This window comes from Hypomesus transpacificus, chromosome 13 (assembly GCF_021917145.1).
Source record: "Hypomesus transpacificus isolate Combined female chromosome 13, fHypTra1, whole genome shotgun sequence".
NCBI lineage: Eukaryota > Metazoa > Chordata > Actinopteri > Osmeriformes > Osmeridae > Hypomesus > Hypomesus transpacificus.
Genome location: NC_061072.1, coordinates 4738488 through 4754163, shown reverse-complemented (window position 1 = coordinate 4754163; position 15676 = coordinate 4738488). Strand labels below are relative to the sequence as shown.

Below are 15676 nucleotides of genomic sequence, written 5' to 3'. Positions count from 1 at the left end.
AATGAATCAGTCGATGATGCAAAAGCAGTCGTCCCACCAAAACAGAGTATAAGATTAGAACGAACGAAGGCCTTCGTTGAGAAAGTGGTCGTGACAGAATATCAGAGAAAGTTCTGCCCCTCCCAAGTTCTGTCTCCCCGCCCTTGGGAGACAGATCTTGTACTCCCCAGAGAGGGAGGTCTGGTGAGTGGCCATTGGTCAGGAGACCTTGGGGTGGCTATTGTTAACCAATTAAATGTCCAGGGCGTTCATGCTGGCGCAAGGTGGGCAGTCCACGGACCTGGTGATGTTAGGAGAGGGAGGGGGCAGAGAAGACCCACAGGTCTGGTGTTGTTCAGGGAGGGGGGTGGACGAGACCCACAGGTCTGATGCAATCCAAGGGGGGGGGGGGGTTTGAGTTCTCCAGAGTTGAGAGCAGGTCATCTCGAGGTCCTGATGATATACGGGGTGGGGTCTTCAAGGGGAAGGGGAGAGGGTAAGACCACTCCTAGGTCAGATGATGTAAAGGGGCAGATGGGCTCCAAGGAGAAGGGGGCATCCAGTGAGAAGGGGGGGGGGGGGGGCAGAGTCTCCAGGGGAAGGGGGCATCCAGTGAGAAGGGGGGGGGGGGGGGCAGGGTCTCCAGGGGAAGGGGGCATATTATCCATAGTAAGAACTGTCCGGTCTGACTCGTCCTGAAGCAGAGAAGAGTTATGTTCCCAGCATCACCTTATCTCCCAAGTTGACACTTTTACTCCCATGAGCTGACTAGCTCATTGTGCTCACACCAGTCCCTGAGCGTCACAAACTCGCCTCCCAAGTCAGTTTGCCTGACATCTGCATTCTTGTCCACACACCAAAGTTACATTTCAATGTTTCTTATCTGTTACTTTATTAAATCAATTGATCACATTCAATATTTGTATCTTAGTTATTAGCATTACAAAACATGTGTGTTTACATATTCATATTAGATATTGATTGGTATAGCAGCATTGATCAGCAGTATAATGCTATCATTTCCTCACACACGCAGGCTGCAGAAAGTTATTACAAGGTAGCAAAAAAGTATTGAGTCGTAGCCTACAAAGCGAGTCTTTGCTACAAACAAAACCAGCAGAACGCTGCCCTCCAAACGTTGGTTTGGTGTGTTGTATTTCTTTCTGGAGGATAGCCATACGCGGGGATAAAACTACAAATCCTGTGATAACTGCAATACCTGCATGCGAAATACGTCTGCGCTTCCTCAGAGTTTGTTAAAATTCGACGACGTGTGGAAAATGGGAAAGTGTACTTTCAACGAGACATGAGTTGCATTTGACATGGACTGAATTCATGCAGCGGCACAGCCGGCTGCAGACGACGCCGGCGCTGCATGAAGTCGAACGCACCTATGGCTAGAGATCACAGCGATTTCCGCTGTTGGTTACAAGCACTACCCAGCTCCAGGCTCGCTGCAAACTTTGCCCCAAAAATATTCAATTTGGTTACTAATGTGATTGCTTTATCTGTAAATTAAATGTATGCTTTTTTTAATTTAAATGAATTCCATTCATAGAAATTACATGTTTTTTTCAGTCTTTTGATTTAAATATTTTTCGGGTAATGCGTTGTGTAGGTCTTAAATTTAAATCTCTATGGTCTTAAAATGTCTTAAAAAGGTCTTAAATTTGACTTACTGAAACCTGCAAGAACCCTGCATGATGCTAATGCTTCAGTGAAATTGTAGACTACCGTTTCCGAAAGTAAATGTACTTCCTTAATAATATGACCTTATATTGTACATTACACATCACAATTGTGTGTCATATCACAAAGTAAAATGAGCAAATAGTTATCACCCAGGCCTCTTTGCTTGTGGCGTTTCTGCAGCTGCCTTGCTGTAAAGAAGTTAGCCTAGCCATCTCCCAGAAGTTAACGAGCTGCTAAACTAATGTTCTGCTAGAGATAGTCACGCGAGTTTTCGTGACGTTAGTGACGTTAGTGACTAGCAAGTTAGCCACCGTTAGCTTCACTTTTCGCCACAACAACGTTATTTCTACTAAACCGTGCAACGGAACGTAAATCCCAATACAAGCGACTCAATCGCTACCAAGACGAAACTTTTGACACCTAGGTTGCCTATGTAGTCCAAATATTGACAAAGTTTTAGGGGTGGGAAAATAAATAAATATAATAATGATATATATGTGATATATATGTGAGATAACAATGGTTGTGCCCTTGCCGAAGGCAAAACACACCCAATAACAGTACAGCAGGAGGAGCTGTCAAGCCAAATAGTGTCCTAGGGCCAAATAGTGTCCTACCTGACGTCACAATGCCGTTCCGAAGCAAGGACGCGTCCGTCGCTATGCCGACCTTAAATTCCTGACATTCCTGAGATGGCTGCGCGTGCAGGGAGAATACTATACGCTTTGCCTACCCGGTCGGCTAAAATCGATGCGAAATAAGGTATTTTTTCGACAAAAAAATTTACCAACTAGCTCAACATAGAAGGCAGTTGTTTAATAAATTTAAATAACAACTCGAGCCGATGACGGTCCAAAACTGTGTGAGAGCGAGCCTGAGGTAAATTGCAATTTAGAAGCGACTACCTAGCAACCAGAATAGCAACCAGGATAGTTTCCCGCTGCTGGCACGCGCAGCCATCTCAGGAATGTCAGGAATTTAAGGTCGGCATAGCGACGGACGCGTCCTTGCTTCGGAACGGCATTGTGACGTCAGGTAGGACACTATTTGGCCCTATGACACTATTTGGCGTGACAGAGCCATTCAGTGATCTGTGGTAGATGGGGAAGAAAGACGTAGATGGGGAGTTTTTTGGCTCTGCCCATTAAAACCTGATCTGAAAACGGAAGAGAAACTGTTCTTTGGTCTAACTCCACATTTCAGTGCGAAAAAGTTTTAGCGCTTTGCACATGCTTTCAGGAACGAATTTCACACGTATATAATGTACTTAGAAGCAATGCAAATCCTGTAAAGCAAAGGAATTTACTTTACAGGATCTTTAATTGACATTAGCCTAAACTATAAAAGCAGTGCGTCAAAAGACAAGTTATGACCCATAGGTGCACAGATAATCCAAATTGTGTTAACCCAACCAGTCAACCATTTTGTGACAAAGTTTCAGAGTTCAATCTTGCTCCGTTTTCGAGAAAAGGAGTATAAAGAATTGCAGAAATTACAAAATTACACTCAACACTGAGGCAACCTGCAGTAAATCAAGTTACGGCGCTTTTTTTTTGCTTCCCCATACATCGGGCGCAATTCAAACCGAAGCAAACCGCAGTAAAGTGCTGTGACTGCGCTCTGTATCTGTTTGCCCCTACATTGGTGTGACGTCACAATAGGGGGGTTTTCAAAACCGAGCGTTTGAGCTCTAATTTTCTCAAAGGCGGAGAAGAATACCCAGGGCTTGGTTTACAACTATCGACATTTCTAGCCACTGGGGGACCAAAGGCCGGCTAGGGGAACTTCTTTGTCAAGTCCTTCTCGAAAGCTAGCATAATCAGGTTGGCCTTTCGTTTGTGGAGTATTGACTGTCTGATCTGAGAAAACATTCTTTAACCTTAAGATGGGTGAGTTCTAAATATTACGCTTCCACCAGAGCAGTGGGGAACCTTCAGGGCCTTCTACGCCTTCAGAGAAGGCCTAAACAAATTATAAATAATAATATATTTAATACTAATAATAAAGTATTCAATAAATAATAATAAAAAAATATATATCTCATTTAATTTAATACAATACATTGAATACATTTTCTCTCATCTATGTTCTATAGTTAAGCTTACTGTCAAGTTCATGTCCTGAAAACATGTTATCCAATCAGAATCGTCTGTCTTTATTAAGGCCCAGTTAGCTGGCTCATTCATTGGTTAGGACTTCACAAATCCTGGGGAAGGCCAAGCTTTGTGTTTTGGTGTGAAGAGTGACGGGCAAATCGACCAATCGCGCTTTGATTTCAAAGGGGGCGGGAACAAGACAAAACAACCTAGGCCTTCATGAAGTCCTAATTAAGTCCTAATCTCTTGCAGAGTGGTGAGAACGGTTGAGAGACAGAGGCACCGTCCACACTAGCCCGGGTAAATTTAAAAACGCATACATGTCTCCGTTTGCACCTCCCGTCCACACTAATACAGCGTATTCGGACACTGAAAACGGAGCTTTTCAAATACGCTCCCCTAGCCGGAGACATTTGAAAACGCTGGGTTCGCGTAATAGTGTGGACGGGGTCCACGGAGCTTTTCAGATACGATGACGTTCAGTTGCCATGACACTGGGGTTAGCTTGCGCTCTATAGCTATAGCTAATGTCAAGATGAACATGGAAGGTGAAAGAAATATGCTGCTCCATCTCTATAATTTATTTACCAGTTTAGTTAGTGTACTACTTCAGATACAAGTATTATCACTTAATAGATACGCGTTACTCCTACGCAGAAGGCGAGCGTTGTACTCGGTGTGCCTGAACAGATGTTATTGACGTTATGGTCTATTTGTTTACATCCGTGTCATCGTTAGTTAATTAAAGGATTGCACTTTTTTAACCCATTCAATTATTCGTATTGTTGCTTTTTTCCAGAATTATTTTTTTCTCTGTGGTGATGGCCGAGGTGAAGGCCCAGCTGTAGTACTCACGGTTCGCCACTGCACCAGAGTGAGTTTTTTTTCCAAAACGCCAGCTAGCTAGCTTTAGTTAGCTTCCGTTACCTAGCATAATACTCATAACAATGCTACGACCTGCTAGTGTTACTTGTTAGCCTCCTAATTGTACATTTTGAATCCATACTATAGCGTTTGTCATATAGTTTCTGTCTTATCGGAAAATAGTCAATTGGAATTTTCAGAATCACACGTGCGACGTCACTCCGTGGGTCCTGCTTTCGAACGATCACATATGTGCGACGCTACTCCTTAACGGGTTAAAGTGGGGAAGGAATTCTCACAGAGTGCCTTGCTTGCCCCAAAAGTCAGTGCATGTTTCAGAGCAGTTATAACGCTTGGCATTGCCTCAAGAGGTTGGTGAAGGTATTTAAGAACTTCTGCCATAGTCCATCTACCCCCGTCAGGTGGGAATGTGTCATCCATTCGCGCACATAGGAACTGGTGAGCAACCGTGTACTCTGTATCCACCTTGAACGTGTTGGTGAACTTCAGTAGTGGGGTGATCTTGGATGCGTAGAGAAAATCTGCGTCCTCCGGGTCCAGCGCCTTTAATGCACCCATAACCGCACAGTTGCGCTCTCCGAAGCGCTCCTTGATTTCCCGACACACTGAATCAATGCAGCGGAAATATAGCCTCCGCAGTTCCATCTCGTCGTTGGGGTCCTCCTGTGCGATTCTATCCTCAACAATGTACATGTCAAAGGATGGGTTGATGGTGCGCCTTCTCTTTTCCATGGGCGGCTCTGCACAACGCTCCAAGAGAGCCACAAATTTAATTTCAGAGCCCAGGTTCTCAATAGACACACACACGCAGAATTGACAAGTTGCATACCTGTCAAAAGATCCATGTCCTCTGATTGTAGCATGTTATTAGGGGGGTCGAGGTATGACAGGATAGAGTGTACCCCCCCCCCCCCCCCCCCCCCGTGCTTACTGGACATCAGAGAAGTGCCGTCATACACTTGGCTAATTGCCTCGGACTCAGTCCAGCTTTAGACAATTCCTCCACGATCGTGTCAGTCAGTGTAGCTGCATCCCCTTGGTCATCTGTGGCAATTGTCAGAAGACATTCTGTTGGCTCATACAACTCATTAATAAAGCGCACAACTATTGCAATGTTTTCTCTTCCTGTTGGGTCCTGTTGAGTACCATCCACTTTTATCGTGTAAAACTACTCCCCGACCTCTGTTATGATGTGCTTAGTGACCATGGTGGACATGATGTCCAGCAACTCATTCTGGATCTCATGGCTGGTGTATCTGGCCTTGTGTGGAATGGACTGGGCAATCGTGGCCAACAAAGGATCTTTCCGTAGAGTGTACTTAAACAGACGTTATCAGTTATTATTAGAGTTATTATCACCTCTGAAAGGCAAGTGGCTGACGGCGAGAAACTCAATTACATCTTCTATTGATGACGGGTAGTAAGTATTGCGCTGTAACTGTTCAGCGTTAACCAAAGTCGATACCTCTCTTCCTGTAGCAATCCTCATTCCCTTGTCTTTCCACATAATTTCACAAAGCATATATTCTTTGGATGCTGCATGTTTGTTCAGCCCTTTCCCCATCTCCACTGCATGCTTCCAATCGGAAAATCCATTGAGAGTAAAGGCAGAGTCCACGGAAGACCCGGGCACCTAGAACTTTTAGCAGGGGTAACAATATACAATGTCTGCATTAACTGAATACTCCAGCCAGTTTCTATGAGTGTACCAGGCGCTGTGGAATGATATCTTTTCACCTGAAAATAGGCGAGAGGGGTAATTTTTTATCACCACTTGATTGGGTTGATCAATGCCCAGATCTCCTGCTGGTTCAGATTCCTGTGAGGACCTCTGCCTGATAGCTATATCGATGGGGTGGCTAACGTTAGCTTCTCTGGAGCGGCTAATGTTAACTTCTCTGGAGCTGTCAATCTCCTCAGACGTCTGTGCTTCAGAGCACCCTTCGTTTTCACACTCTCTGTCCCCGTTCTCTGAGACACTCTGTGGTTGATTAAAGAAACGTTGTATATCCATCTTTTATTTCTTTATCTCTCTTATCTTTTTTCACTTTAAACTAGATAGTTAGTTATCATACCTTGCGATAACGTATTTCGCTAGGTAGCTGCAAGCAGCTTCATTTACTTTGGTGCAGACGAGTGTGTTTTTCAATGTATTGAGCTGGGAGTGGGGTCTCCCACACTGTTTAATCTATAGCCGGCACCTTTCCTCCTGTGTTTTGAAATTTGGAAATTGCCGCACTCTAACCTCTCAGGGTACCTTGTGTCAGATCTACAAGTCCCGTGGGCACACTGTTTCACCATGTTGCTCAGAACTCAAAGTTGTCGACATCGGTCTACTTGCGAAATGATATGAAAGATGTGAATTAGAAGCACAAAACCCGTTGCCAATGACAGCGGTCATGAACTTTTCGCAGCGATGAATATCAAGAAATTAAAGACCTGCGAATGCAGACATTTATCCTACATATGGCCCATACAAATCAACAGAACTTTTTGGAACATTCTGAAGAGCCGTATAATAACTATTTTTAAAAGATTTTTGAATGGATGCTTATCTTTAAAAATCTCACGTCTATCTATAGATAAATGAGCCCCATTCGTCGTAAGGGTTGAAGCTAAGTTAATCAATTGTCACTTTAGCCCGTTAACATTAGTGAGCTGATTGAGAACAGCAAATATCGGTTTGTCAATGTCTGATTCGCATCCAAATCATGTTATTAATTTCAAACAGGCTAAACTTATCAGGGAAATTGCATGTGCACGTCCTACTTCAAAAGGCCGGAAAGGTCGATCCCCAAAAACGTGATTTTCTAACGGTATGATGGCGGAAAAGCCAAAAGAGAGAGCGGCGATATTCTCACCATCCGAGAAATCTATTATAATGAGTCTCTACGAAGACAATAAGCATAGTATCATGGCTCGGTCAAACACCGCTGCCAGAGCAAGACAGCCAGCTTGGCGAAAAATTGCAAAAAATGTATAGGGTCATCTTAAGTGCCTCATTACCCCAATCAAACAGATCAAATTTATTTAAATGTGCCTGCTGGCAGTAGGCTTAATGGAAATTAATCATCGAATGAGATCTTGCTTGCGAAAATAATGATCTCAACTCAAATAAGAATAAGTACATAAAAACAAGGCCAAAGAGTATCTAATTGATACAAATTCACTTCGGATAGATGTACTGAAAGCACTTATATCATGTAATATATGTGTATATGCATGTAGGCCTATGTTTAAATCCCTCTTTGATTTTCATTGCCTGGGACATGTACAGGGAATTGATTCATCAGCTGGTTAAGCGCCAAGTAGGGATGGGCATAATTAATCGACGATCGATTATCGATCATTAAGAATTTAGTTGATAACATTATTTGTTCATCGATAAAACTAATGCGTGTTCTGTTGCGTAGTGTGAATCTTGAAGGATTGCAATGGATTTCGCTATGTGGCAGCAATTAGCGAAACATTTTACCAAATGAAGCCAATGTTTGGAAAAAAACGCCACAGGCCTACTCAATTACCGGCGAGTCTCCATGTAGCTATTTCAAAAGTAAATATGAAGAGGTCACGGCGAAGTGTAGCGTGAGACCATATTGACTAAAAAATTCCTTTGTTCACTGCCAACACTGTAAAGCTGAGTATAAATACAACTCCTCCACGACTCAAATGATGTACCACTTGAATAACGTACATCCGACCCTGGGTAGTGGCGGTGCATCCTGCTCTTGGTGCTAGCACGGAGGAGCTGCGATGCACAACGAGCAGAGAAAATTACCAAACGGATCTGTAAGTCCATCGAGATGGATATGCTACCCATAAGTATTGTTGAGGGCGAAGGTTTTTATGAAGCTTTGTTAATTAGCCGGAAAAAAACGAGGGTCAGTTGTGTTTGAACACAGGCTTCTAGCTGTCGGCTCCGCTTCTAGGAGTTACAGAAATAGTTGTTTTTCTTGTAATACCTAGTAAGGGGTCCCATTATCGTCCACCTAGTTCTCGACGCTCGTTAGCAATGTTACCAAAATGTCGTTATACTACAAATTAAAAACGTTAGGCCTATGTCACAGCATTATACTTTAATATATAGATACACACCTATATTATAACATTCCGGTATTGAAATCCAATCCGGATATGCCTAGAAATGTTACTTTCCTGATTTTAGCAGTTAGCCAGGGGGTCCCATTATCATCCACCCAACCACTTTCAATGGAGAATTGTCAAGTTTGACGCTGCGGAAGGCAGATGCTACACATACGGTTTGAGAGCGTATTTACACACTCAAATCTCGAAGTAAGAAGCTGTAATTTGGTGTGCAGCATAATAAGATGTGTACATATCGATGAGTTACTTTCTTTCGTTGCTGCTGCATATTTTCTTTAAGAAATTAACGGAAGAAACGGTTGTGGACGATAATGGGGCCCCGAACGTTGGAGATTTAGAGTGGACGATAATAGGGCCCTTTACACTACAGATCTCAATGCGGAAACACGCTGTTTTTTCTATTTTCACTGCATTTTAATATAGCCTATAAATTGTGAATTTTAATATAAAAATGTTAATGATTAATCGAAGATCGATCGTTAATTCTCCCGACGATCGATTAAGACAATTTAGTCGAATGCCCATCCCTAGCGCCAAGTAAACTTTTCTTACAGCAACGCATGCTGGGGCTTTGCCAATGTTTTCTGCATCGCCTACACTGTATAAGAATGTACCTGACTCTAAAAACCTCAAGGCTATGCAGAGTCTGAAGCACAGTTAAATTCTCTAGTAGCTTTATTGTCAATTTCTTCATATGTCAAGACATAAAAAGGAATCAATATGACGTTTCCCACTCTCCCACAGTGAAACATAAAAAGCACAGGCACAACAGATAAGACAAGACATTTCCTAAAACATAGCATTACATATATTCACATACAGCAGCATAAGTTCATAAAAAAGCTTGCTGCGTCGTGTGATATTTGCAATGTGCAGCCCGAGATAGTCTTGCAAATAAATGAGTGTCGGCTGAATCGATATCGATCAAACAAGAACTCATCTGTGTGAAATAAAGGATCTTGGCGATCGCGAAGAAATCTATTGGTATGGAAAGCTAATCGAACTAGAATAGCTCCTTGGTCAACTGGGTCTCTCAATAAGGGAGCTGCCATGTTTTTTTTTACCGGGGGTGTGGCAAGCTTATCCAGCTACACTTACGTTAGCCTGCTCTGGAGCAGGTTAGTGCTAATTGATATGTTACTATGGGGATTTATCAAAAGTTGCTTTCACAAACCAAAAAGAGGGGCTTTTAAAAAAAAAAGTTAGCCTGAAAATTAGCTCGCTAAACCGCTTAGTGAGCTACGACAAAGACCCCCTGGTGTAGTGGTTTGGTATGCGTAAACGCTCATAGCAGGTGCTTGAAGTTGGTAGGTGGTCACGACCATGTGATTTGACAATTTCTAGCTTGAGGGTATTGGATGGCACCTCCCAACTGACCCAGAACTTAAAAGGTGCTGCAAAATATCTGGGGATGTTTAAGTAATAGAACAAGAATTATATGGTATTTAAATATATTTTAGTGCTGTCAGTTAAACGCGTTATTAACGGTGTTAACGCAAACCGAGTACAACGGTACTTAGGAATGGTTTGCTGAACCCAATGCTAGTTTCCTCAAGGATCACAGTGACTCTTGCTTTGAGACTTGTTGATCTTGCTGGTTAGTGGTAACTGATTTGAACTGTTGTATTCGCGAAATATTCTATTTTAGTTAATCCTTTTTTTTTTTTTTTTTTCTGTTGCTTGCTTTATCTACAGGTACCCTTGCACTTGGAGATTCATGTTGTTTAATTATAACTTGCTTAACTACATGCTCATATGGTTCTTCCCTTTGGAAATTATTTTTTGGTTGTTCACAATGAGTGCTTCTTGTTTTTGGCTACCCGCTTTGGGGCTATCTTGTTGTTATTATCAGTGACCTATGCACTTTGTAAAGCTCTCTCTTGGAAGTCGCTTTGGATAAAAGCGTCTGGTAGATAAATAAATGTAAACCCACTTTTACGGCGTCAATTTTTTTATTGCGAGTTCAACGTTCTTTTTGGCCTAGCAAAGCGTTTTTTTCACATGCTGTTGCATCAACTACTGACGTTAGAAAAACTACAACACCACGCCAGATCTAGCTAGTCGCGAAACAAAACAACAGCACGCCGCACACACTTGTTTGGGCTCGCGAGCCGGCTAAGAGTAGTAGGCTCGTTTTGAGTGGATGGCGAGAACGAGACGACGAAATGGCTGCCGATAAGATTCTGAATGGAAAGTTTACTTTTTGAAAAGTTGCCAAATGGTTCCATTGACAAGACCAAAGTGATCTGTGTGTTTTGTCGTTGTGAACTGAGCTATCATTGCAGCACGTCCAGTCTGAAATACCACTTAATGGCCAAGCACACAGCTGATTTAAATTTGCCACCCCCTCGTCAAAGCCAGGCCATTGCAATGTTGTTTTCGATAAAAAAAAACACATTTGCACCAGGCAATCCGATCCACTTTTCCATGTTGATAAGAGCATTAAAATGAGAAAAAATAATGGGACATTTAGAATACATAAAAATGTGCGATTAATCGCGAGTTAACTATATCATTAATGCGATTAATAGCAATTAAATATTTAAATAATTTGACAGCACTAATATATTTATTAACATGATTTGATGATTGTCTGCTAAATATTTGCATATTTAAGTTTATATGTATGAGGGAACTTGTACCCTCTTCAACAAAGGTTTGAAGAAATCCCGAGATGAGGCTGACTGTGCCATCTGAGATTTCATCATCTCTGTCGTCACTGCCATATGTTTGCTTTGATTGGGGCCATGTGATGGACTGTAGGACCATCTGACAAGTGGGAAAAAACATTCCATGTAACATTTATAAAGAAGTAATCATATACATTGTTCATAACAATGAAGGGAACACTTCGGAGTCCCACATCGGGTCTCTATGAACTAAATAGAAGAGAACGGTCGCCAATGGCGGACCTGACAATCCTGGGGCCTGTACTACGAATCAAGATTTGGCGTTAGCGAGGTACTTCAGGTTCAACCCAGGGTTTTCTGTACTACGACGGTGGATCACTTGTTACCGGGGTAGATCGCCATGGTAACGCATGTTGAACGGCTAACCTGGTCGGGAGCAGGATACGTTAGAAATCAAAGATCAACCGGTATAAAAAGCCCGCCCACTAACTCATTCTTGAGAGGATAATGGCGTCACCGTTCGTAGAAGACCCCGTGGAGCTTGATGCGCGGATAGTAGACCCCGAAGCCATTTGTTTTGAGAATAATGGCTGGCTGATGAAGTTATTGGCTGGCTAGCCAGCTCAGCCAAAACCTAAATAGCTGCTGCAGCCGCCAAAATGTTAATAGCTACAAATGGCTGAAGCTGCCACTTCATGTCTACAGATGTGTATGTTATACTGATTTACTAGATCTCAATATTTCAAAGTTCTAAACAGTGTTTCCTCTAGGATTAGGATTTTTTTTTGCAGTGGGGGCAGGTCTGTCCGCCCTATCAACAGATGTGCACAGGGCCGTGCACAGGGCCGTACGCAGGGCCCAAAAAATACTGAGGTCATGAGTCAGAACTTCTAGGTGGGTTCGGGGGCATGCTCCCCCGGAATTTTTTTAAATTACATTATTTAAATATGGCCATTTTCTCTTATTGAGTCTTAAGGAGCAAAAACATCATAATTATGACATTTGAATATGGGGCGGTGTGGAGCTTCTGAAATTTTGAGGTAAACATGGGGCATTCTGAGGCTTTTTGAAGGACCTTTATGGGACTCATGAAGTAAGGGCAAGTTACCACAATTTTTTTTTAATTATTATTATATGGCAACGACGGTACGAGCGTTTTGATTGGATAACGGGTAGTCACCCCAGCGTGTTGCCCTCCTCGCCGGTCAATACGGATCCGTATTGCCCTCTGACGTCAGCTTCAAAATGAGCGATATCGACGAGTCAGCTGCTGAGTTTTACTATCCAGATGATGCTGAAAAGCTTTGTCATCGAAAGTGAGGATGAAGACCAGACTCTTTGAATCACTTGTGTCGTTATTTTGTGATGAAATTAAAGCCATTTTAGCAGAACCATGTTGTCCGCTTTCTATCAAAAGTAATGAGTTGCTTGGCAACACATGAAACACACCGTGAGAAGACTTAAGAGCTAGCTACAATTAGCCTAAAGGTACCATTTATTTTTGTTTACAAAATGAAAAGAATCTAAAATTGCCATATAATAAACTACTTACTAACCTCGACCGTTCGGTCATGCCGGGAAATATCAAACTGAGGCTGGAACGTATCGACCGAGCGATAGCGAGTCAGTTTGATATTTCCCAATTGCCACTGAATTTCATTTTCAATCAATCACATCAATGACATATCATATCAATCGCAAAATGAATGTTGATTCAACCGGTGGAAATTGATTGACAACCGGTACTGACGGAGTTAACCAAACTTAGATTTGATGTTTCCTTATCTGAGTAGTACGCTGCTGCAATACAAATATTTCCACATGAAAATGAATCTTTCTTCTCACAGTCATCTGCCACTTAAACTTCTCTTAACCTACATGTTTAGTTTGCTGCGCTCCTCTTCCAGTGACTGTAACTAACATAGGCTATTCACTAACAGTAGCGGTATGTCTATGGCGGTAACATCAGCGTCCGACTTGTGTTTGGTGGTTACCATAACGACAGTACGTTTTGTTGATGACGCGCAGCACATATGTCCAAACTCTTGAGCTACTCGGCTCTTCAAGTATAAAATCACGTTACGGTTTGTGGGAGACCAAGATCATCGTCCTGCAGTCAGTTTCACGTGTACTTTATTTTGAGTTCATATACCACGATTTAAGCAAAAAAAAAAAACAGAAATACGAAAAAAAATACAGAGGACACGACCTCGGTGTCCTCAATGGTAGTTACGGCCCTGGATGTGCAATTTACTGTAGCTAGCAAGGGAAGAATACAAACAACGAAAATCACCAGTTAACTTAATTTAAATTAAAAATAACTATAGACTAATACAATAACAGGCTTAAATAAACTGAGAACGTCGGTTATACGATTTACACTTCTTAAGGACACACACACGCAATCTCAACATGAGGAAACACTGCTAAAAGAGTAGCCTACTAAAATATCGATAACTAGTCCTGACACAAAGACAAACGACAATGTAGTCCTGACAAAACGGCATTCATACTTCCAAAAACTGAAGATCTAACAAAAGTCTGAGTATCCAATGTAGAAATTAGTAAAGTATGTGAGAACAACACAATTACCGTTTCTAGTTGTTTCCGCCATTTCAGCTCAGCGTGAGAGAAAAATGCATTCTTTATTTTACTGTCTATGTGTCTATGATCATCACTATAGGAAAACGCGCAATTTTAATTGGTCATCAATTCACTGAGTCCTGTGTGACATAGCAACGAGCACGATAATGTGGCGAATCCGGTGTGCAACATTGATTTAGTTTATCATTTATTTTTCCTGTGTGTAGGCTGTCTCTATGTGATAGATAGAATTATTGTTTGATGCAAATAATTTCTGCTGGCTCAGCCAAAGAATATCAGATGGCGGCCCAATTTGGCTGACAAAATTATTAGCTGGCTTTGGCTGAAACTTAAATGGCGCCGCTTATCGGCGCTTGGCGGCGGCTTCGGGGTCTAGCGGATAGTGAGAGGTGCGCTCAGAAGAGCCGGAACTTTTAGAGACCGGCAAAACCCGTTGGCATTCCACGATGACCATCTTTATGAAAGACATCGATTCTCAGCTGAGGGAATGACCTATCTGTGCCAGCTTCTTGAGCCGTATGTTGCAAATGCGACACATCGATGCCGTGCGCTCACAGTCCCACAGAGTGTATGCGTAGCGCTGCGGTATTTTGCAACAGGTACTTTCATGTACAGTGTGGGTGTTGCGGAGAACATTAGCAAGAACACGGTCTGCTGCGCTATTCGCAAGGTGGTGCTTGCTTTAACGGCACACGTGGACACATTTGTTGTGTTCCTAGGGCACCTCCCCACGCAGACAATAATAGATGGCTTTTATGAAATAGCAGGTAAATATTCACTTAAATGTAAACGTCATCTATAAATAATTTTGCATATGAAATATATATATATATATAATAATATTGCATATGAAATTCATCATACTCTTTAGGCTTCCCAAGGGTGATTGGGGCAATCGATTGCACCCATATCCCCATTGCTGCATCGCTGGGGGAGAATGAAGGTGACTTTATAAATCGCAGGTCATTCCACAGCATCAACATTCAGGTAAAGCATATAGGACAGGCTACACATGTTTGGTCATACTGATAAAGGAGGAGTCCTTCTAATTCACATTGATGTATCCCTCAAGTTAATGCTGTTATGTGGATGGATTTTAACACAAGATTATTTTGCAGATGACTTGTGACCATCAGTACTTGGTGACCAGTATTGAGGCAAAGTGGCCTGGGTCAGTCCATGACTCCCGGATCTTTAGGGAGTCTGCACTGTGCCACAGACTAGAGCAAGGTATGGCAATTGTAACTAACATTTTGTATAGCATTTTGTTTGACCGATTATGCAAATTTAAATGTTCTTCGTCAGGGCTCTACAGTGGATTGCTGGTAGGGGACCGAGGGTACGCCTGCCAGCCCTTTTTCATGACCCCCTATCCTGACCCCAACACACGGCCACAGACTGTTTTTAATGTGGCCCTTAGCAGGACAAGGGTCAAGATTGAGATGACCTTTGGCATCCTCAAAGCACGCTTCAACTGCCTGCGTGGCCTCCGAGTGGCCCCAGACCGGGCTTGTCAAGTGGTGACAGCCTGTGCCGTGCTCCACAATGTGGCCTCCATAAGAAGGGAGAGAGCCCCACCTGTCAGCCAGCAACCCCCAGATGTGGTAGACCCCATCACCCTTGACTACCCTACTGGCAGGGCCTGGAGAGACGCTATAACGCGGCAGTTTTTTGTTTAAGGGGAGA

General features: G+C 42.6%; 1 protein-coding gene across 1 annotated transcript; it reads left to right on the top strand.

Moving 5' to 3' along the window:
- The first annotated feature begins 11893 nt into the window (after positions 1-11893).
- Positions 11894-15669, top strand: LOC124475817 (putative nuclease HARBI1). Its single transcript, XM_047032652.1, has 5 exons — positions 11894-11941; positions 14367-14757; positions 14862-14977; positions 15109-15220; positions 15296-15669. The coding sequence occupies exons 1-5, from the start codon at positions 11894-11896 to the stop codon at positions 15667-15669; spliced, it is 1041 nt and encodes a 346-aa protein (XP_046888608.1).
- Positions 15670-15676: the final 7 nt, after the last annotated feature.

Excerpts from the sequence above, each read along its gene's own strand:
- LOC124475817 (XM_047032652.1), top strand. The coding sequence starts at position 11,894 with ATGGCGTCACCGTTCGTAGAAGACCCCGTGGAGCTTGATGCGCGGATA. Across the intron at positions 11,942-14,366 it reads TGGAGCTTGATGCGCGGATA|CGGATAGTGAGAGGTGCGCT; the intron begins GTAGACCCCGAA and ends TTCGGGGTCTAG. Across the intron at positions 14,758-14,861 it reads TGGCTTTTATGAAATAGCAG|GCTTCCCAAGGGTGATTGGG; the intron begins GTAAATATTCAC and ends CATACTCTTTAG.